This window comes from Eumetopias jubatus, unplaced genomic scaffold (genome assembly GCF_037043125.1).
Source record: "Eumetopias jubatus isolate StellerSeaLion01/CBP00866 unplaced genomic scaffold, mEumJub1_p1.0 scaffold_8, whole genome shotgun sequence".
Classification (NCBI taxonomy): Eukaryota; Metazoa; Chordata; class Mammalia; order Carnivora; family Otariidae; genus Eumetopias; species Eumetopias jubatus.
Window position 1 is genome coordinate 52,731,976 of NW_028274814.1, and position 23,009 is coordinate 52,754,984.

General features: G+C 38.8%; 1 protein-coding gene across 2 annotated transcripts in view; it reads right to left on the reverse strand.

Annotated features, from left to right (window-relative positions):
• Positions 1–23,009, reverse strand: part of SLC15A5 (solute carrier family 15 member 5) — a 93,967-nt gene that overhangs the window by 35,662 nt on the left and 35,296 nt on the right. The window contains exons 6-7 of one of the 2 annotated variants that reach the window (XM_028119678.2): positions 13,068–13,256; positions 1,893–2,021 (exon numbers count right to left, since the gene is read on the reverse strand). In XM_028119678.2, coding sequence (XP_027975479.2) covers positions 1,893–2,021; positions 13,068–13,256 — 318 coding nt within the window. The remainder of the gene's footprint in view (positions 1–1,892; positions 2,022–13,067; positions 13,257–23,009) is intronic. The other variant, XM_088025559.1, reaches the window with a different exon arrangement.

Genomic DNA, 23,009 nt, shown 5'->3' on the forward strand with positions numbered 1-23,009 from the left:
GTGGCTAATGACTAAAGTGAGCACAGTCTTGTGATGCTTGGCCTAACTGGATACGTTCCCCAAACATACATAGGGAAAATTTAGATTTATATAAAAGATGAACTGATAGTAATATTTGACTTCATTGTTCTTCTAGAATATATCAAATGTGGTTTGATTATAGACATTTTTAAAAGCAAATTTTCAGGGCACCTGGGTGGCTCAGTTGGTTAAGCGTCTGCCTTCAGCTCAGGTCATGATATCAGGGTTCTGGGATTGAGGCCCAGCATCAGGATCCCTGTTCAGCGGGGAGCCTGCTTCTCCCTCTGCCTCTCCCCCCTGCTTGTGCTCTCTCTCTCTCTCTCTGACAAATAAATAAATAAAATCTTTCAAAAAAAAGAAAGCAGGTTTTCAGAAACATCTTCACTGGGTAACATTGAAGAAAATAAACATATGCTGAACACATAAGATGTTTAAGTAGAGATGTAGGTAAGACTTTTCCAGGTTACTTTATAAAACTCTAATACCAGTGCTTTGTTCCTTTTTTATACATAAAGAATCTAACCACCAGAGCAGTCAGCAACTTGCTGCCGTTCACACAGTTGTTATGACGGTTTGAATTTTCGTCCTTTGAGAAATGGAACCATATCTCACAAATTCCATGCAGTACAGAGCCTGGCACACAGTAAGTATTCAATACACACTTATTTTGCTTTCTCAGTTAACTAAGACAAGGGCAATAATTTATCTTATTAATGACCATTAATCATTATAATGATTAATCATTAATCAATCAAGGATTGTACATTTGTTCTCTAGAACTCTACTCCACCTATCATCAAATTTATCATTCTTAATTTTATTGCTTCCCTACACCCCTGGAAATTTTGTGAGGATTTGGAAGTGTTTATTTCCTTGTCATGGTATCCCCAGTGTCCAGTGTGGTGCCTGGAATGGAGTGGGTCATCCACAAATATTTTTTGCATGAAGATAGTGTTAAAAAGAGTTTCTCACTCATAGAAGTTAATTTTTCCGTAGTTTGAAAGTAAGTAAATTAAATCTATTACAGGAGAACACAAACCAACACTTCCTTTACATTATTTTAAGTGCACAACTGTAAGTACCTTTGAAAGTAGAGAATAAGCTTGTAGTATTTTCATAAAATAAGCAAAAGTAAATTTAGAAAAAAAAAGTTAAGCCATGTTAACATCTTAGAACAAATAAAGGAAAAAGCCTGTAGATCTAAAATACAGCCAAAGACATTTCACCATGACATCTAATCATTGTCATCTGTCAATTTTTCTGTCAGCACATGTGTGAGTACTACTTTTTTGTTGCACGTGAATTTTTCAGATGGGGTGTTTCTCCTGATCAGTTTCTATGGGAAAAATTTTCCAAGACGATTTGCTATTCAATTCACAGTCTCTTTTTGATTACATAGACATGATTTCTGGAAAATCACAGGGAAAAAAGATCATCTACATACCCCATTCTCCTACATTTCCACAGGACTTACCTTTTCTGAGGATTATCTATGCCAACTATGAGGCATTGTTGAATATGACCTCACTGAAAGATCTAATAAAAATATAATGACCGATTTGTTTTAAAATACCCTAAAGAAAGACAGCAGACAGGGTCTCATGAGAAGTGACATTCTGTAATTACCTCTTCCTATCAAAAGAAAAACAATTCCCAGAAATTAATGAATACAGCAAGAGTCTATTTCCTATCTTAATTCTATCTTAATTGCAAAAGTGGATCAATTAAAAAAAGACTACACTGGCAAAGCCCTTCTTTTAAGATTTTGTCTACCAATTCTCTAGTCATCAAATCAATATATATACATATATATATACACATACACACACACACACACATATATATAAACATACCATGAACCTATTTTTTACCTTCTGAGATGAGATATACCAACTCCACCAGCAATGCCCCCATGAAACAACCAAATCCATTGAACAGTGTCAAAAAATTCATAGAGGTTCCTCTGATGGTATTCGGAACAAATCTATGTATTACAGAGACTGAAAGGAAAAGAGGAAGTCAAAATTTAGAACATTCTCTGTAAAATACTTCCATAGATGTTATTCAAATTAGTGTTGATCATACCTCAAAGAAAGTTTACTGATAAAGGCAAAATTTGGGTTGGACTTCGTTAAAGTTACTATAATAGGACATACTATGATGTTACAATTTACATATGTCTCAAAGGAGTAAAATAGGGGCGCCTGGGTGGCTCAGTTGTTAAGCGTCTGCCTTCGGTTCAGGTCATGATCCCAGGGTCCTGGGATCGAGCCCTGCATCGGGCTCCCTGCCCCACGGGAAGCCTGCTTCTCCCCCTCCCACTCCCCCTGCTTGTGTTCCCTCTCTCGCTGTGTTTCTCTCTGTCAAATAAATAAATAAAATCTTAAAAAAATAAAATAAAAGGAGTAAAATATGGCAAAACATACTCTAGTACAGCTACGGGGAAAATTTAATTACTTGGTGGTTTGTGTGTCCCAACATAATTCATCCAAATTTCACCCCCATTTGAATATTTCTTATTAGTTTTGGGTTAGGGTGAGGCTTGTACTAGGTAATATGACAATCTAGTAATATGGTCTATGATTCTGTGATTCTATGTAAATCATTAGTTTCCCCATAGAAAACTTGAATTTATCATATAAAATTAACATGGAGGTTAAGAGGATGTGTTCTGGAGTTAGACAAGATTTTGCTAAAATCTCAGGTCAACTATTTACTACTTCTGTAATTTTAAGTAAGTTACTTAAACTTTCCAAGCCTCAGTGTTCCTCTCTGTAAAATGGGAATAATATCATCACTCACTTGCAGAGGTGCTGTGGCTCTTACTTGCTATAATGTATGTATAATACTATAAAATATGTAAAATGCTGACTTGTAGGAACTGAATCAGGTTGGCTATTTTTTTTTAAAGATTTTACTTATTTATTTGACAGAGAGAGACACAGTGAGAGCAGGAACACAAGCAGGGGAATCGGAGAGGGAGAAGCAGGCTTCGCATGGAGCAGGGAGCCCGATGCGGGGCTCTATCCCAGGACCCGGGATCATGACCTGAGCTGAAGGCAGACGCTTAATGACTGAGCCCAGGCGCCCCATGGTTGGCTATTTTTAACAGTATTAATCTTACCAAGTCAAATGGCTCCTACTTGTGCAAAGTCCCTTACATGCATTTAAATTATCCTATTTAAGGAGAGCTTACCTAAAGAGAGACTATAGTTTAAGCTTTGGGTCTCCAAAAAGGTTATCTTCCTTCCCCCAAGTCATTGTTGGGGTAAGGGTGGCAAGAGGTTGAAAAAAAATCATGGAGGAAAAAATCTTTTTTTAAAAATTTCAATTACAAATAATTTTTTTGAACAGACTCTTAATTATAGAGAACAAACTGATGATTACCAGAGGGGAGGGGTTGGCGGGATGGGTGAAATAGGTGATGGGGATTAGGGAGAGCACCTGTGATGAGCACCAGGTGATGTATGGACTCGCTGAATCGTACACCTGAAACTAATATAACACTGTGTGTTAACTAACTGAAATTCAAATAAAAACTTAAAAAGCCCCTCCCCCAAATTTTTCTGGTATCAGACATAGATGAAAATGAGTATATCCGATTTTGTACATATGATACTAACTGTATTAAAATATGCATGGCAACCTTAGGAGTACATGCTAAACTATTTACAACATTTATCATGATATGATATCTGGGATTTGCTTCAAAATCATACAATGAGGAGAAAGAGTGTGTGCAAGTGAGGGTAGAGATGAGACAAGTTTGGCGGGCTTGAAAATTATTGAAGCAGGAACATGAATACACAGCAGTTTATTGCACTAATCTCTGTCTTTTGTATTATGTGCGGTGAAAAATTAGAAGGAAATCCATAAAATAACAGGAACAGTGTTAGCTTTGAGTGGTTGAATTATTGGATTTTTAATTTTCCTTCTCCTTACTCTTTTGTACTTTGCAAATTTGTCTACAGTGAGAGATCATAAATAAACATTAAAGTTCATTTAAAAAAGAAAAGCGGTGATAGAAAACCAATATACCAGAGAGGCTAAACCTTTAGTTTCCTTTTCTTTTTTTTTTTTTTAGACAAGGGGGGACAGAGGGAGAGGGAGAGAGAGAGAGAGAATCTCAAGCAGGCTCCACGCCCAGCACTGAGCCCAACTCAGGGCTCGATCTCATGACACTGAGATCATGAGGTGCGCTGCAATCAAGAGTTGGATTCTTCGGGCGCCCGGGTGGCTCAGTTGGTTAAGCGACTGCCTTGGGCTCAGGTCGGGCTCCCTGCTCAGCGGGGAGTCTGCTTCTCCCTCTGACCCTCTTCCCTCTCGTGCTCGCTATCTCTCATTCTCTCTCTCAAATAAATAAATAAAATCTTTAAAAAAAAAAAGAGTTGGATGCTTAATGGACCGAGCCACCCAGGTGTCCCTTAGTTTCCTTTTCTAGAAAGAGATCTTAATATCACCTCCCTTCTCTCAGGAAAACGTCACCCCTGGTTTACCTGCCCTTTACCCCAGAAAAACTGCATTTGTTCAGCCCTTTTAAATAAACTTACTAATACGTGATGTAAAGGTATTCATGTGCCTTCCTAGCATTCATTTAACATTTCTATTTTGGTTTCTGCATGTCCTCCACGTGTTTTTATTTATCATCCAATAAACATTCAAAGGAGTCCCTATCTGTGCTCCAGGAAAGGGGCTGCATGCTGAGGCTGAGGCTGAGGCCACCCTCCGCTCAGGTACTGGGGCATCTGTCTTAGATTTTCCACTCTGGGCAGGCGGAGAGCAGAGACATGCACGGCGTTAAGGGCAGTGCTAAACAGACAGTTAATACCATTAATACCATAAATACTTATTGGAGGTGAAGATAATGATGGAGATAAATAAAATACTGTGGTGAAGGGCTTCAAATATCGGCGGCAAGGGGCCATGGGTACCACAACTCTCTTGTGGAGTGCAAATCACCCACAGGAGCCCGAGGCCAAGCTCACAAGTTTTTTTTTCAGGGAGATCTGGAGGACAATATGAGGGAAACGCTGAGGAGGTTTTGGGAAGAAATGATTCACTGTTATAAAAAGGATTTGGCTTATGAACTTACCTTTCTATAAATATGAGGAGACAAACAATGGGCAGAAAGACTAAGTAGGCCGATTTCTTTCACTGAGAAAAAGCAGAACGTACAAGCCCATTATTACTCTGCTAGTTAATTATTAATCCTATGCTTTTCTCTTGCTAGAACTTCTGGTGCGGTATATAATTCATGAATGCACTTTGCCAGCTCTCTGCCTGCTGGTTAATCTCTCTTTGGTGTCGTTTTAGTCGTTTTGAAAGCTTCTGTTTCCCTTTTAGAGGACTTAGCTTTTCAAGTCCTTGGATCTCCATGTTCAGGCACCGGCTTGCATGTTCCTATCTCTTTCGACTTTAGTGATCATCAACCTGATTTTTTAGGCTCTGTGGTACTTCTTTTTGCACATAATAGCATAGATAGTATCCACAAGTCTGCCACTATTCCAAAATTCTCATTTTACCATGAAGACACAGTAAAAAATATTCAGTGTGTGTGAAAGCTGGTCTTGCCAAGGAGAGCAGAAATGTGCCTCCAGGTGGAGGCTGGTTAGTGTTTGCAAAGATGCCCCATCACAGCATCTGTGGAATCTACAGACCATGGGGCTATAACCACCTTCCTGAGGCCCCTGGTACTGGGGACTCATCGCTGAAATTTCTTTTTCTCCAACTGTTCTTAAACTGTTAGATGTGCTTATTATGTTTGGTGAGAAGTTATTTCGAACACGTGTAAGAGAAGTACCTCAGTCCCAGAAAACGGAACTTTATCCTATTAGCCATTTTCAGGTCATCATTCCTTCCTCATCCCTAAAAGCTTCAGCTTATTGTTTCTGATTATATCAATATTTTTCGATGGTATCACCTAATACTTCTCTTTTGGGCAGGCATCTGTTAATCTCCAGGACATTTTCCTCTGTTATTCAAAGTCATCAGCTCGTCTCTCCTCGTCACAGTCTCCAGTTCTATTCCTGCCTCAGTTCCTGGCAATTTTATCATATATAGAGATCACCCTTCGAAACTTCCACTCTGCTAGATCTTGGTTTCTCAGTTCCTTGACCTTCTTTCTAATGCCCTCATCTGCCACTCTACCTTAGCCACTCATTACCATGGTCACACCCTGAACCTTGTCCCTCAGACCAGGACTTGGTGAACTACCATCAGGTAAGGTTCAGCCTGCCACCTATTTATAAATAAAGTTCTACTGGAACACAGCCACACCCATTCATTAGATATGCCTATGACGGCTCATATACCACAATGACAGAGTTGAGTAGTTGTAACAGAGACTGGTGTGAAAAGCCTATTTACTATCTGACGCTTTTCAGAAAAAGTTTGCCAACCCTTGCGCTAGGCCAGGAATTGTAAGCACTCCATAATCTCAACTTTGTGCATCCCCCTCTGACTACACCTTCCTGTCTTCCCAGTTTACCGCCTGCTACTCAACCACAAGAATGTTTTGACTCCTTCAGGACCCTCCACTCTATCGCTCCTTTCATTATTCCTCTTTCATGAAGAACATAAAGGTATGCTCCTACTACTCTTTTTAGCCAAGTTAAGTTCCATAGTCAATTGTTATGATCATATTCTTTCACATACCCTCATTCCCTTGCCTTTCTCCTGCTTTCTGGAAATTGATTGACCCGACAATTCACTCTCTGCCATCTCTGCTCCTAGATCCCTGCAGCCTAATATTCCTGGAAGAAACACACATAACCATGTTGACCAACTCATTTTAAATTCCTGACCACACACCTCAAATGGTCTCCTAATGCGCCCTGGCGATGTTCTATATCTCCCTAGTGCGTTCACTCTCTCATTGTCTTAGACAACAATTTCATACCTCTCCCCTCTCCTCAAACCCCCCAACTATACTCTCCCATCCTCACTCAGAGCTCATGGCCTGACATCCTACTTCACTGAAGAAAAATCAATCAGCCAGAAGAGAATTTCCACAGGAATCTTCTTGCCTATTTATGCACTCATGAGTTTCTGCCCTCCAAACTGTTACCATTGATAAATCATCCTTGCTACTATCTAAAGCCACATTCTCAACTTGTAAATTAGATCTCAAACTCTCTTCTTGCAGTAATTTCCCCCTCCCTAATACCATCAACTTTCTCTCTCTCTCTTTGTTTAAATTTTCCCTCTTTTTGAATCATTCCCACCAACATGCTGTATGTGCCATTACCTTCCTTTCTCAAACACAAATAAAAACTTGTTCTTAACTCTATTCCTTTGTCGGCTACTGTCCCATTTCTTTGTTCTCTTTTGCAGCAAAATTCTTACGATAAATTATCTGTAGTTCTTCTCTTTCCATTATCCCTTAAACTCATTCTAACAGGCTTTAGAGCATTCCCACATCCCACATAAGAAAGCTCTTTTCCAAACCGCCAATAACTGCCAAATTGCTCAATCCGATGGTCAATTCTCAGTCCTCATCTTGTTTGACGGTATTAGCAACACTTGACGCAGATGAACACTCCTTCTCCTTGATACCATTTTTTCATATGACTTCTAAGATATTGCTCTTTTGGTTTTGCTTTTTCTTGCTTGTCACTTCTTCTCTCTCTTTGTAGATATCTCATCTTCTTTTAATGTCTTAATGATGATGTGCTTCTGGGTTGAGTTCCTGAATCCTCTTCTTTGTCTACACTGACTCCCAATGTGCCCCAACTCCCTTGGTGATCTCAATTAGTCCCGTTGCTTTAAATACCAATGATATGGTTATGACTCTCAAGTTTGCTATATCCCCTAGTTCAATATGAAAATACATACTTGGATATCCAATTCCCTATTTGTCACTTCAATCTGACACATTATTCATGTCCAGAACTAAACTGGTGATTTTCTCCCCAAAGCTTGTTCCACCTGTAGCCTTTTGTCTCTCTGTAGGTGGCAACTCCATCCTTCCAGGTGCCCAGGTCATAAACTTTGATGTCAGCACTAATTCTTCTCTTTTTCTCATATCCTATTGTTCCTTCTTCAACATATAACTAAGCTTGGATTATTTCTCACCACGCACACTGCTGCTCTCCTGGTCTGAGGCGCTCATTTCTTCCCTTAATTCATCAATCTTCTGTCCTTGTCCTCATTGTAGTATAGTCTTAATCTATTCTTTGCCTCAGGGTAGTATGTTCTCCACAGCAGAGAGACGGGTTCTTTAAAAGTGTAAGTAATATTGTGTCATTCCTTTTCCCATTTCTCTCAGAGCCCAAGTCAGAGTCTTTACAAGGGCCACTCTGACTCATCTCTTACTAGTTTCTCTCTTCCTCACTCTCCTCCAACTTTGTGAGACCCCTTCCACTTCATTGCCAGATATACTCCCATCTTTGCATTTAAGGACTCCATTGCTAACAGCAATGTGTGGCTGACTCCCTCAAGTGTTTCAAGTCCTTGCATATTACCTCTCACTGAGGTCTATCCTGATCTATCTCTTAATGCTGCAACCTGCTGCCTCCTATGCTTGGCACTCCTGAACCCCTTACCCTGCTCTATCTTTTCCTTTTCTCTGGTACTTATCATCCAACATGTTCTGTAAGTTATGTATTACATTTATTGTTTATTATCTTTCTCCTTTTGCTAGAATGTAGGTTCTACAATGGCAGAAATTTTCGTCTTTTTTTTTAAATTGATTTGCCGTAAGGTTCTAGAGTAGTGTTAAGCATATTGTAGATACCAACACAGTATTTTTTGAATAAATAAAACAAACACAAGTTATGAGATAGCTGGAGTATACAATGCTATAATTAAGACATAATTTGAAAAGTTTTCTGTGTGTGCGTGTTTTTTTCTCTTTCTTATAGATCATCTCCAAGGTATAACATGACTTAGTATGGTCAACAATGTCCACTGAAATTTGGGGAGTAATCCACTGTGCTTCCTTGCTCGATGCCATTAGTGTAGGACATTGTCAGTAATTTCAGTGATATATTTTTATTGTATGCACATAGAAATAGCTATAGATTTTATTCATTCGTTTATTCAGTATATTTATTAGTCATCTGCTCCGTACCTGCACTTTTAAGGAAGGAAGTACATTAGAACATAAGGATGGACAATAAGAATAAGAATCTTGACTTAAAGATTGCACATTCTCACTGTAAGAAGCAGGCAGTAAACATACACATATAAATAAGATAATTGCAGGTCCTGACAAGTGCTATTAGAAAAAATGGAACAGGGCAATGGAGCGAAAGTGATAGGTTCACCTGGACACCCTCTCTGAAGAGATAATCTTTGAGAAAATTTGATGCTGAGAAGAAGCCAGACACTTGAAATCAGAGGAAAGGGGATTCTAGGTAGAGCGAAGAGCAAACACAAACTCCTTGGGATGAAAATAAGTTTGACCCTTTAGAAACACAGAATGAAGATCATTTAATTTCTAGTGGAGTGGTCAGAGGGAATAATGGTATAAAACGTAGTTGGAGGCCAAACCATGTACAGTCTTATTCACCATCTAAGGAATTTGTCTCCAAAATCCTATTGAGAAATCAGAAATTTCTTTTGGAAAGAGCATGATGGCTGCTTTGAAGAATGGACTCCTGGGGCAGGAGAATAAGCAGGGAGACAAGTTAGGAGGCTCTGACAGAATTGGTGTGATAATGGTGACCACGTAGACTGGCAGAGAGCAGAGAAGATAGTGGGACACAGCCAGATTGAGATTACATTTCAGAATAACGACTAAGTCTTGCTGTTGTGTTGGAGGTGAGAAGTAAGGGGAACAAAGGGATTTAGGATGACTCATGTGAGAAAGACACAGTTTCCCTCACACTACCAGGCCCCTGGTGTTCAGCTTGTGGTAGGTGTGGTAGAAAGAGCTATGAGCAGTACCTCTGTGCTTGAGTCCTGAGTCTTGCCCTATTCACTCATGTGAAAGATTTGAATACTAATAATAGCAGCACACATTATAGTTACTAATTATTGAGTGATGTCTATATACTAGATACTCTGCTTTTTCCTCTACATAAAATATTTAACTTAGTCCTGACAACAATCATTCCCCATTTTATAGATGATGAGAAAGGCTCAGAAATGCAGAATAATTTATCTAGAGTCACACATTTAGTCAATGGCAGAACTGGGGTTAAAGCCCTGGGTTTAAACTCGTATTTGTCTGATTTTAAGACCATAGATATTAACCACTGTGCTGTACTGTCTCTCGGAAGAGTAATTCTTTTTTTTTTTTGTCTATTTGTTTGTTGGTTTAGTAATTCTTCAGTTTACAGTTCAAAACACGCTTCACATGTTGTCATTTAATTCTCAAAGAGTAGTCCCCATTCTGATTGATTCTTACACTGCTGCTGTGATATAAGGAAGAATTTTAATTATTTCCATTTTAAAAGATCAGAAAGGTGAAGCTTAGAGGTTACATGAATTCTCAAGGTCACAAATGTAGTAAGTGACAAAGCTGGGAATCAAAACAAAGTCTTCTGGTCCCTACCCCATGATAAATAGCAGATAAGACAATTGACTTAGTTGGATGTTGGTTTCCTGATGGGTAAGTCAGGGAAGGGTAGACCAAGTGGTTTATATTACATGATCTGCCTTTTTAATAGTCTATGGTTTTAAGTACCACCCTGGCTTTTGTATGTTGAACCACTATTGCTAGGCTGGCTGGGAATTTCCTGACTGCATTCATTCATCACCTGCATTCATTACCTTGCTTCACTTCTAGCCTACACAATTTTGGCTACTTCCAACAATTTTTGGGAAATCACATCAGGGAAGTCACAAACATTTGTGTAGTGACATTCTTTTATAGTTCTTTTGTATTTCTTGTAGTGTCAAACATTGATAGCCACATCTTAGAATCTCATAAAACAATTTATTTATATAAAATGTATTGAGTGGAATGATTTAAAATTATAAAAAGAAGTCTAATACAGGGGCGCCTCTTTGGCTCAGTCAGTTAAGCGTCAGACTCTTGATTTTGGCTCAGATCATGATTGCAGGGTCAGGAGATTGAGCCCTGAGTCAGGCTCCTCACTCAGTGGGAAGTCTGCTTCAGATTCTCTCTCTCTCCCTCTCCCTCTGCCCCTCAACCCCGCTCTCTCTCTCTCTAAAAAAAATAAATAAGTCTCTTTTTAAAGTTTTTTTTAAAGATTTTATTGATTTATTTTAGAGAGAGAGAGAGAGAGAGAGAACACGAGAGCATATGGAGCAAGAGAAGCAGACTCCCCGTCAAGCAGGGAGCCCATTGTGGGACTCCATCCCGGGACCCCAGGATCATGACCTGAGCCGAAGGCAGACGCTTAATCAACTGAGCCACCCAGGCACCCCAAATAAATAAATCTTCTTAAAAAAGAGGTCCGGGGCGCCTGGGTGGCTCAGTTGGTTAAGTGACTGCCTTCGGCTCAGGTCATGATCCTAGAGTCCTGGGATCGAGTCCCACATCAGGCTCCCTGCTCGGCAGGGAGTCTGCTTCTTCCTCTGACCCTCTTCCCTCTCGTGCTCTCTATTTCTCATTCTCTCTCTCTCAAATAAATAAATAAAATCTTTAAAAAAAAAAAAGAGGTCCAATAGACATATCTGATTATAATTCCATAAACTTTCTTTTTCTTGTCTTTTTTTTTTTTTCATTTTTGAAAGGCGGACTGCCACATGCAGCACCTCATTTGGATGTGTCTGGAATCTTGGAAACTTGGCTACCCTACATTCTCCTACAAATGGATGCTGAGAGCTTGTTTGGAGGTTCTAGCATTGGAATGCAGCTACTCATATACCCTTGACTGAAGAATGTTCCTCTTCTATGGGGTAAGTCATCTTTTTCCACCTAGTGTGCAGCTTTGGGAGGGATGCACATTTGGTGGTGAGGGAGGAAGGGGACACCTGCCTAGCCAACCAGATTAGCTGAATCAACCCTGAAGATCAATGGGGTGACAGATGTCACAGTCAGATCACATTCACATCCTACACAGACTTTATTAATTGCTTTTATTTTTACCTTTTCCAATGAATTGCTTTGGTATCATATGTGTATATATATGTATGCATATATATGTATATCCTTATTAAATATGTATATTTAAGGAATTTGGAAATAACTGAAGATAATAGAATAACTGAAGATTTTGGACAAGTGAAATTATCAGAACTGTCATTTAAGAGGATTACTCTAAAGGTCATGTGCTGGTTGATAGGGTGGGAGAGAGAGCGGAGGTAAGAAGATAGGAAGTTAAAAAATAATCTTGGTAAAGTATAAAGAGTTACAAGCAGGGCTCCCACTGCAGGGAAATATAAAGAAAGTGAAAAATAAGATGCAATAGATTACACTGATAAATACACACGCGCGCGCGCACACACACACACACACACACACACACACACTGTTGTATTGCAAGAGTCATTAAACTATCTTGATGAATTTTAAAGTGGCTAGTTTAATTAATATCAGCAATCTAGATGATCCAGAAAACCCTTGATATTTAATAAAGTTATTTTGAACCTGTCTTATGAAACACTAGTGATCACACTTAATTTAGTATAACTTAATTTAAAGACATCGAGTGATCTGGAAAATTGACTCAAATTTTCATTTCATTTGCATGTTTATACACTCTCATAGTACGTTATAAATGTCATTTTTGGAGGGAGTGTATATGTGAGTTTATCTATGAGTGAGAGGGCGGGAGGTGGGAAGAAGAAAGAGAGGAGAGTTTTCATCTTAGTGTATTGGACTTGTCTTCTCGGTTTTAGCAGTTTTTTCCTCCTGTTGTGTATTTGACCAAATAGTTACTGCCTTTAACTAAGTTCGTAAATCTTTCCTTCCGTCTACATTCAGGTAGAATTAATAATTGTTCTGTATCTGGCAGAGGAATGAAGAGAAATTAAACATTTTTTTTTTTTTTAATGAGGGTGATAAATAGGCTTGTTTTGAAGCATTGTGGGAAATCTCCAGGGAGTGAATAGGTCACCAACGGCTTGAGGTGATGTGTTCTGTGTAAAGACTCAATGTGTTCTTACATGCGGTGATGAAATCGTTTACTCACAGGCTGGGTTGACCAGTGTTTCAGCCACTCCAAGCAAAACATACTGAAGAACCAGGTGGAAACAGGGCATGGAAGAAACGGTGAGGACTTTGCCTGAAAGAGGCTGCTCCACTGGAGGGAAGTGTTTTCTGTGTATTTCAAAGAAGCCAGCTACCATCACAGACAACGCAGCAGAAAGATTTCCAGCGACTGCAGGAAAATAATGCAGACAAAAAAGAAAGAAAGAGAAAAAGTAAAAGCCCCAAATCAGTGTAATAGGCCATAGCATTTCTTATACATTGACACTGGGGGATGTTTCCTCAGTGTTTTTTGCCCTGGGAATATTCAGGTGCCAGCTAACTCTGTTATCTGACTATCCTGTGCTTTGACTCTGGTCTCTCAGAAACAGCTGTACTGATGCCTTATTTCCCAACTTACTGCATAGAGGGCCTCTGGAAAGTTAGTTAACCTCATGATCACTTTCCTCAGCTCCAAGATGGGGTTAATGATGCTTACCTTTGTAGGGCGACTATGAGACTTCAATAAGTTACTGTCCTGGTATTATTATAACAGCTCCTGGTGGCAATAGGGAGCAATTATTGAAGATAAAGCAATAGTTTTTAATTTTTGTCCTCAGATAAGATATATTATTTTTGATAACTTTTTAAGATTTATATGGCTCAAAAATAGTTTGGGGGAAATGTAAAACAAAGCGATCTCTTCACAAGGTTTTAATCATTTAAAAATGGTTTGACCTCAGTGAGATACCACCCCCTCACACCAGTTGGAATGGCCAAAATTAACAAGTCAGGAAACGACAGATGTTGGCGGGGATGCGGAGAAAAGGGCACCCTCCTACACTGTTGGTGGGAATGCAAGCTGGTGCAACCACTCTGGAACACAGTATGGAGGTTCCTCAAACAGTTGAAAATAGAGCTACCCTATGACCCAGCAATTGCACTACTGGGTATTTATCCCAAAATACAAATGTAGGGATCCGAATGGGTACGTGCACCCCAATGTTTATAGCAGCAATGTCCATAATAGCCGAACTGTGGAAAGAGCCAAGATGTCCATTGACAGATGAATGGATAAAGAAGAGGTGGTATATATATAATGGAATATTATGCAGCCATCAAAAGGAATGAAAGCTTGCCATTTGCAACGATGTGGATGGAACTGGAGGGTATTATGCTGAGTGAAATAAGTCAATCAGAGAAAGACATGTATCATATGATCTCACTGATATGAGGAATTCTTAATCTGAGGAAACAAACTGAGGGTTGCTGGAGTGGTGGGGGGTGGGAGGGATGGGGTGGCTGGCTGATAGACATTGGGGAGGGTATGGGCTATGGTGAGCGCTGTGAATTGTGCAAGACTGTTGAATCACAGACCTGTACCTCTGAAACAAATAATACATTATATGTTAAAAAAAAAAAAAGAAGAAGATAGCAGGAAAGGAAGAATGAAGGGGGGGGATCGGAGGGGGAGATGAACCATGAGAGACAATGGACTCTGAGAAACAAACTGAGGGTGGGGCGCCTGGGTGGCTCATTTGGTTAAGTGACTGACTTTGGCTCAGGTCATGATCCTGGAGTCCCGGGATCAAGTCCCGCATCGGGCTCCCTGCTCAGCAGGGAGTCTGCTTCTCACTCTGACCCTCTTCCTTCTCGTGCTCTCTATCTCTCATTCTCTCCTTCTCAAATAAATAAATAAAATCTTAAAAAAAAAAAGAAACAAATTGAGGGTTCTAGAGGGGAGGGGGGTGGGGGATGGGTTAGCCTGGTGATGGGTATTAAAGAGGGCATGTACTGCATGGAGCACTGGGCATTTTGGCAAACAATGAATCATGGAACACCACATCAAAAATTAATGATGTAATGTATGGTGATTAACATAACATAATAATAATAAAAAAATAAAAATGGTTTGAAATAATTTGTATTATCAGTCCTCAGTTTTCTGACATTTCTCTGATCTTTGCCGAGAAATATAGACTAGAAGCTTCTGTCTAGAAAAAAAAATAGTAAAGGTGAATTAGCTAGATAAAGAATATAAATGGAAACAATTATTCAAAAAGTCATCTCACTCTTCTTTTCATTTTACTCTTGAGAAATTATCTAGAAAATTTTGGTTGAAAATGAGTAGGGATTTTGTTATGATTTTGTTACAGTTTATATCCACTGCAACATTCCATTTCTCAGTTTATCATTCATATTATTGGACTTAATCCCATCGCTAGAGCAGAGGCAAACTTGAGCTTGATGGAATTTACTTGAAATTTAGAGATAGTCACATTTTGCTAACTTGCATAAAATTTCAGATAAGGCAAAGCTTTCAATTCAAAAAAATCAATCTAATGTTTAAATAGCTTAGTGTTTGTTTTGGTTGATAGAGAAACTGGTAGGTAAATTTTTTGATTCTATCTCAGTATTTAAATGTATCTGTAAAGTCTGCTCTTTACTGAGTCTCTAAGAAATAGAAGTTGTAAAGAAAAGGGTGGAAATCTGAATAACAGAAAATTTGAGGAATTTTTTAATTTATTTTTATTTGAAATTAGGTTCCATAAAGGCTCATTCAGAGTGGGGTCGAGATTTTGGTTCTTTAAACAGCTCATATAAAAAATTTGAGTTTCAATATTATCTACTTTTAAGATCATATTCATAACATAATTGCATTTATTTAGATTACTTGGCACATTATAGGCTCATCAGAAAAAGAGCTAATATGTCAATTCAATTTAGTATTTACTCTCTTCCTGCTCTATGCAAGGCAGTCTGTTAGGCACATTTGGAGATATAAGATTAAAAAAATATCTGTTCTCAGTCATTGCAGACTCCTATTGTATTGGGGAATCTAAGAAGAAGAACTTTCTAGCTGGGGAGGTGAGAGAAATAATTTTATGCTTTAAAGAAAGAAGGGTGTCCATATGAAGAGGTGAAGGCAACATCATTGGCATGAGCAAAAGCACAGAGTTGTGAAAGAATCAGACATTTTCAGAATAGTGAGAAACAAGTTATTTGGGCATCGGGGGACAAGATAGATTGGGGCCAGATCATAAGAGCCATTTAATATATTTTTAGGAATTTGTAAATTGCTCTGAAGATAATGGATTCACTGAAGATGTGAGACACAAGTGAAATGATTAGAACTGTTATTTGGGATGATTATTCTAAAGGCCATGTGCTGGTTGATAGAACGGGAGAGATAGTGGTGGTGGGAAGATAGGAAGTTAAAAAATAATCTTGGGGTGCCTGGGTGGCTCAGTCATTAAGCATCTGCCTTCGGCTCAGGTCATGATCCCAGAGTCCTAGGATCGCACCCCGCATCGGGCTCCCTGCTCGGCAGGAGGCCTGCTTCTCCCTCTCCCACTCCCCCTGCTTGTATTCCTGCTCTCGCTCTCTCTCTCTCTCTCTGTTAAATAAATAAATAAAACCTTTTTAAAAAAAATCTTGATAAAGTATAATGGGGGCCTAAGTTATAGTCATGGCTCCCAATTCCAGGAAACATAAAGAATAGGAACTTAAGATGCAATAGATTCCACTGATAAAAGCATAGCAAGAGCAAGAAGGAAGCAGATATTAATGTTGAATATAAGTCCAGGTGACTGGAAAGATGGTAGTGGCAATAATATAAATAAGACCCAGTGAATCATGGAACACTACATCAAAAACTAATGATATGATGTATGGTGATTAACATAACATTAAAAAAAAAGACGCATGATAGGGAGAAAATCAATTTGATTTTGAGTTGAGGTAGAGGCACAAAGAGATAATTTAAAGAGAAGTACTCAGAAAACAATTGAAAATGTGAATCATAGGTCAGAAGATGGGTTGAGTCAAGAGATAAAGGTTAATGAATCACCCATGGAATAGAAATTTAAGGACAGGTGAAATTAAAAAATGATGGAGAGCGAGGGAAGAGAACATCTAAGCAACGCTTTTAAACATATTTGCATTTAGGGGCAAGAAAAAGAGCTAAAACCATGAAAGAAAGGTCAGAAAGATAAATAATCTCTAAGGGAGGTTTCCAAAGAGGTGGTTACACAAAACAGAACTTTTGATCTTTCCCATAGTTCTTCTTCACTCTTCCCCATCTCCTCCAGTACCTTCGCATACTCAAGGCAGAAATCTGGGGTCCTCTGTCTTTCCCCCATCTCCAAATATATTCTTAAGTTATCCAGATTCTATTTCAAAATATATTGTGAATTAACCTGCTTCATTTTATAGCCACTGCCATCGTTCTAGTCCAAGTCATTATTATTTTTAACCCAGACTATGTGCAATAACATATTTAATGGTCTTCCTGTTTTCACACTTGCCCACCTGTACCCTAGTAAGCATCTAACAGTCAGGGAGATCTTGTATAAATGCAAATTCAGTGTTACTCTTCTGCTTAAATTCCTTCTATAGGTTGGCATACAGTTAAGATGAAATCCCAAATCTTTACCATGGCCTTTATGATCTTATCTGTCCTTATCATCTCACTCTAATTGCTTGCTACTTTCTCCTCTCTGACCATTTTTCAGCCATATTATTTTGTTTTTTCCTGACTATCTTAAATTCATTCCCACCTTAGAGCCTTTGCTTTGCTCTTCTGAAACATTTTTCCCTACTCTTTACCCACCCACACTCGCCATTGATAGTCAACATATTACTGGAAGTCCTAGCCAGAACAGTTAGGCAAGAAGAATAAAAGGTATCCAAACTCATCAAGTTGTGTACATTAAATATGCACAGCTTTTGTAGATCAATCATACCTCAATAGAGTTCTTTTCATTATTTTTTAAAAATATTTTATTTATTTATTTGCCGGAGAGAGAGAGAGAGGGAGAGTACAAGCAGGGGGAGTGGCAGGCAGAGGGAGAAGCAGGCTCCCTGCTAGGCAAGGAGCCCAATGTGGCATTCAATCCCAGGACCCTGAGAATAGAGTTGTTTTTTTTTTTTTTAAGAGACTTATTTTGGGGACACCTGGGTGGCTTAGTTGGTTAAGCGACCAACTCTTGATTTCGGCTCAGGTCAAGATCTAAGGGTGGTGGTATTGAACCCCGTGGCGGGCTCCATGCTGTGGGTGGAGCCTGCTTGGGATTCTGTCTCTCCCTCTGCCTCTCCACTCCAACTTGCTTGCATGCAAGCGTGCTCTCTCTCTCTCTCCCAAAAAAAATTTTTTAAAGAGACTTATTTGGATTATTTTAGGAGTTGAATTGTAATCAATAGGAGTTGAAATACACAGAAAATTGAGAGGAAGTTATATTTAAAAAATAAAAGAAAATTTCTCTGATTGAGAGAACAGTGAGAATACCTTTGAAGAGTGCAATGGTTGAAAAGACATTTACTAGGGCACAATAAAATGGCACCTTAGAATATCACTGATAGAGAGACTGCTCCAGTTAGGAAAAGAAGTCATAAATGGGAAAGAGCATCAGAAAGGCACTGGGCTTTTCAACAGTTTTCAAGTCTGTGGATTTTATTTTATTTTATTTAAAGATTTTATTTATTTATTTGACAGAGAAGGACACAGCGAGAGAGGGAACGTAAGCGGGGGTAGCGAGAGAGGGAGAAGCAGGCTTCCCACTGAGCAGGGAGCCCGATGCGGGGCTTGATCCCAGGACCCTGGGATCATGACCTGAGCTGAAGGCAGACGCTTAACGACTGAGCCACCCAGCGCCCCAGTCTGTGGATTTTAATCAGAGCAATAGCTTCAAAATTATGAAGAAAAAATATTTTCAACCTAGAATTCTATGTACAATCAAATAATCATGTGTAAGGGTAAAAAGACTTTCAATCATATAAATTCTTGGAAAATTTTACTTCCCATATACCCGTTCTTAGGAAGTCGCTAAAAAATAAATGATAATGAAAGAGGAAGTCAAGAAAGAAGAAGAGGTAATTAGAGATCTAACAAAAAAGAGCACCAGGCAGCCAATCTAGAGGACCATCATGAAGACAGAGAACAAGGGCATAGAAGTCTGCAAGAAAATCTCCAGACGAAGAGGAGCCTCCAAAACATTATCTTATGTGTTTTAGCATTGGGACAAAACTAGGGATAGTATGGTGAGACTGGTAGAGCAGTTTGAAACTTAAAAAATAAACAATTTTTTAATTAAATAATTGAGAAAAACCACATACTTTTTAAGTACAGAAAATAAATTTTTATATGAAAAAATTGAATCAAATTCTTTGGTTTTGCCATGAGTGTGTGTGTGTGTGTGTGTGTGTGTGTGTGTGTGTGAAACTGATTGCCAATTTAAATAAAAATATTTCTATAATCATATTATTATTATTTTTTAAAGATTTTATTTATTTATTTGACAGAGAGAGACACAGTGAGAGCAGGAACACAAGCAGGGGGAGTGGGAGAGGGAGAAGCAGGCTTCCTGCTGAGCAGGGAGCCCAATGCGGGGCTGGATCCCAGGACCCTGAGATCATGACCTGAGCCAAAGGCAGACGCTTAATGACTGAGCCACCCAGGTGCCCCTATAATCATACTATTTAATAGTATTAGACAAACAACATTTAAAATTTGAAAATGATTTGCCTCTGGGAACTATGACTGGATGGTGGAGAAAGCCAGAGCTGGAGACCATTACTTACTATTGAAAGGCTTTCAGCATTTTTTGTTTGCTAACCTGTTTCCTGAATCTAAGATGAATTCAACTATAAGAAGAAACATGTTTTTATGTATCACCGAGAAAGGAAAAAAGGGCTGCCAATCCATTATAACATGTAACCCAATTTCAGAGATGAATTTCTACATACTTATAGGGTTGCTATGGACTGAGTTATGTTCCTTTAAAATCGTATGTTGAAGTCTTAACTCCCAATGTGACTATTTGAAGACAGGGGTTTTAGAGAGGTAATTAAGGTTAAATGAGGGCGTAAGGGTGGGGCCCTAATTCAACTGGACTAGTGTTCTTAGAAGAAGAGGAAAAGACACCATGTCTGTGCATGCACAGAGGAAAAGCCCTGTGAGGATCTAGCAAGAAGATGGTCATCTTCAAGCCAAGAAGAAAAGCCTTAGGGAAAACCTAGTCTTCCTACGCCTTGACCTTGGGCTTATACCATCCAGAACTGTGAGAAAACAATTTCTGTTGTTTAAGTCACCTAGTCTGTGGTATTTTGTTATGGCTGCCTGAGCAGACTGATGCAGGTATGTTCAGGCATTACATAAAAATTAAATTGTACAGGGGCTCCTGGGTGGCTCAGTCGGTTGGGTGTCTGCCTTCGGCTTGGGTCGTGATCCCGGGCTCCTGGGACCGAGCCCTGAGTCAGGCTCCCTGCTCGGTGGGAAGCCTGCTTCTCCCTCTCCCACTCCCCCTGCTTGTGTTCCCTCTCTCGCTGTGTCTCTCTCTGTCAAATAAATAAATCAAATCTTTAAAAAAAATTAAGTTGTACAAATCGCACAAACTATATTGTCCACGATAATCATATGAACTGTAAAGAAAGTGTTGAGGTAGGTAAGAATAAGTTTTCAAACTTTCTCGTTTTAGAATTTGAATTCTATGAGAGTGTTCTAATATGTCCTTCATCCTAACTAATTTAGGGTAATCTAGATAAAAAAATCAAGTCCACCGCCTCACCCCCCTTTTTTTGGTTATCACCTTGTACTATGTAAACAAGGTTATATTTTATTCAGAGAAGTTTATATCATTAGAGGAAGTAGCTTAGACAAGATATCACAATTTCTTTTTCTGTAAAAACCCAATAATAAACATTTTTGATTTTGTGGGACAAAAGGGAAAAATTTTGAAGATACAAAGATAATTCATGCAATAAGAGATAGAATATGTTTTTTATGGATGAAATTCAAAATAATAATACTTTTGGGGAGGTGATGGAATTTCACTTAACTGGTGTTTAAAGTTACTCCTTCTTATCATCAGATCAAGAGCAAACGTTCATCTGTGAAAATAATTCTTAGTTTGCCGGCCGTGTAAAAACAAATGGTGGGCCAGATTTGGCCCTGGCTTAGCCATCAGCTTTTATTGCATACTCCTGAATTTTAGCTCTGAATGGATGAGAAATAGTGGCAGTTTTTCCTGGGCTCCTGCTACCCATACACAGCATGAAACATGACAGAGCAGTCTCAATGGCCTCTTTCTCTGTCCTTGATACTCAGACGGTAGTCCCTGACCAGCAGCATAGGTATCACCTGGGAGCTTGCTAGCCCTGCAGAATCTCAGGCTCCACCCTAGAAGCCCTGAATCAGATCTGCATTTAAACAAGAAGCATCGGAGATTCCTGTACACATAAAACTTTGAGAAGGACCACTCTGGCATAAAGCACTATGAGACCTAATCTAGCAAAATCCAGTGCAAGACGGTTCTCCAGACAAATTCAAGCGAAGCGCAAATATTTAACTCACTTACCCAGATCTTTTAGGGCAAAGCATATTTTTACCTGAAGGATCTAGATAACTACATTTGCTTTTTATTTGCTACTGCACTCTGATGCTAGTGAAAAATGACTTTCTTAAAATTCAAAACAAAGTTTGATTCCAACCTAAATTTAATCCATTCCATTTTTATTCTTAACTTCTATGAGATCATAACTTGTCCAAAGCAGAGCGCAGTTTATCAGAAGGTACACATTTTAAACTTCTAGCAGATTTGTATTTACAAGATAAAGCACATGGTTCCAAAGGAGATATATTCGGATAAATAATGTATGTTTTAATATTGGCTGTGCGGTTGTAGACAAGTCCGTAAGAGTCTTGAAGCTCTTACCATTTATTCTATTACCCTGCTGTGTAATAATTTTCCAAATTAGACCACAATGAAATAAAGGAAAGTCAGAATTTATTCAAACATTGCCATTCCATATTGAAGCAAAATATAATACTAAAAAACAGATATGTTAAGATTCTTCAGTTATTGGTTAAATTTACTGACTGAGAAAACTATGTTTTTTTTTTTTTACGGGTAGTCTGATGTATGAGTCTCTGGTATGTAACACAACTGTGAGTATGAAATTCTGTTGAGCCATGATCCATGATTTTGGCCAATTCCCAGAATAGGAAATTTGCTCATGTGAGAACATACGGGTGTCCATAAACCACTTTCACAGAGACAGCTATGATTTTATTGTCATATGTATCTGCTGCCTTTGCAGAAGATATTACTTACCCACTACTAGAATGGCATGTTTTTTACTTTCATTGTTCCTATTAGTGGTATGTTCCTATATTTGAACTGAGCTATACATATTCTGTCTTTTGTTTCTCTTTAGACCACTGGAACTCATTTCAGGAGAGTCAACTTCAGTTGGTGTTTTAATTTCTAAATATGGAGCAGGTAACTCATTTACATAGAGATCAGATACACAAGTGTATCTATAAGATATCAATTATTGCTTCAGTTGGTGTACTAGTTGGTCTACTTTACCTCAAATTTAATCCATTGTTGATGTCCACTTTAAAAATAAGAACTTGAGGGCGCCTGGGTGGCTCAGTCGTTAAGCGTCTGCATTTGGCTCAGGTCATGATCCCAGGGTCCTGGGATCGAGTCCCACATCGGGCTCCCTGCTCTGCGGGAAGCCTGCTTCTCCCTCTCCCACTCCCCCTGCTTGTGTTCCTGCTCTCGCTGTCTCTCTCTCTGTCAAATAAATAAATAAAATCTTTAAAAAAAAAATAAGAGCTTGGGAACACTAATGTGCTTTTATGAAACAAATGAACAATCAAATGAATGAATGGTTCAGGCTAGATATTTACACATTGCTTCTTTAATATTTACAGTTCCTTCGATCAGATATTTTCAATGGGTATGCACTGTGATTTTTTTTGGAAAAAAAATGCGTCAGTTCTAAAACTGTAATGACCAAAGAAGCGGTTTTGCTAAAATAATTCTTTTCTTTCTTTTTAAAAATTTTTACTTATTCATTTGACAGAGAGAGAGAGAGAGAGAGCATGAGCAGGAGGAGGAGCAGAGAGAGAGGGAGAAGTGGACTCCCCACTGAGCAGGGA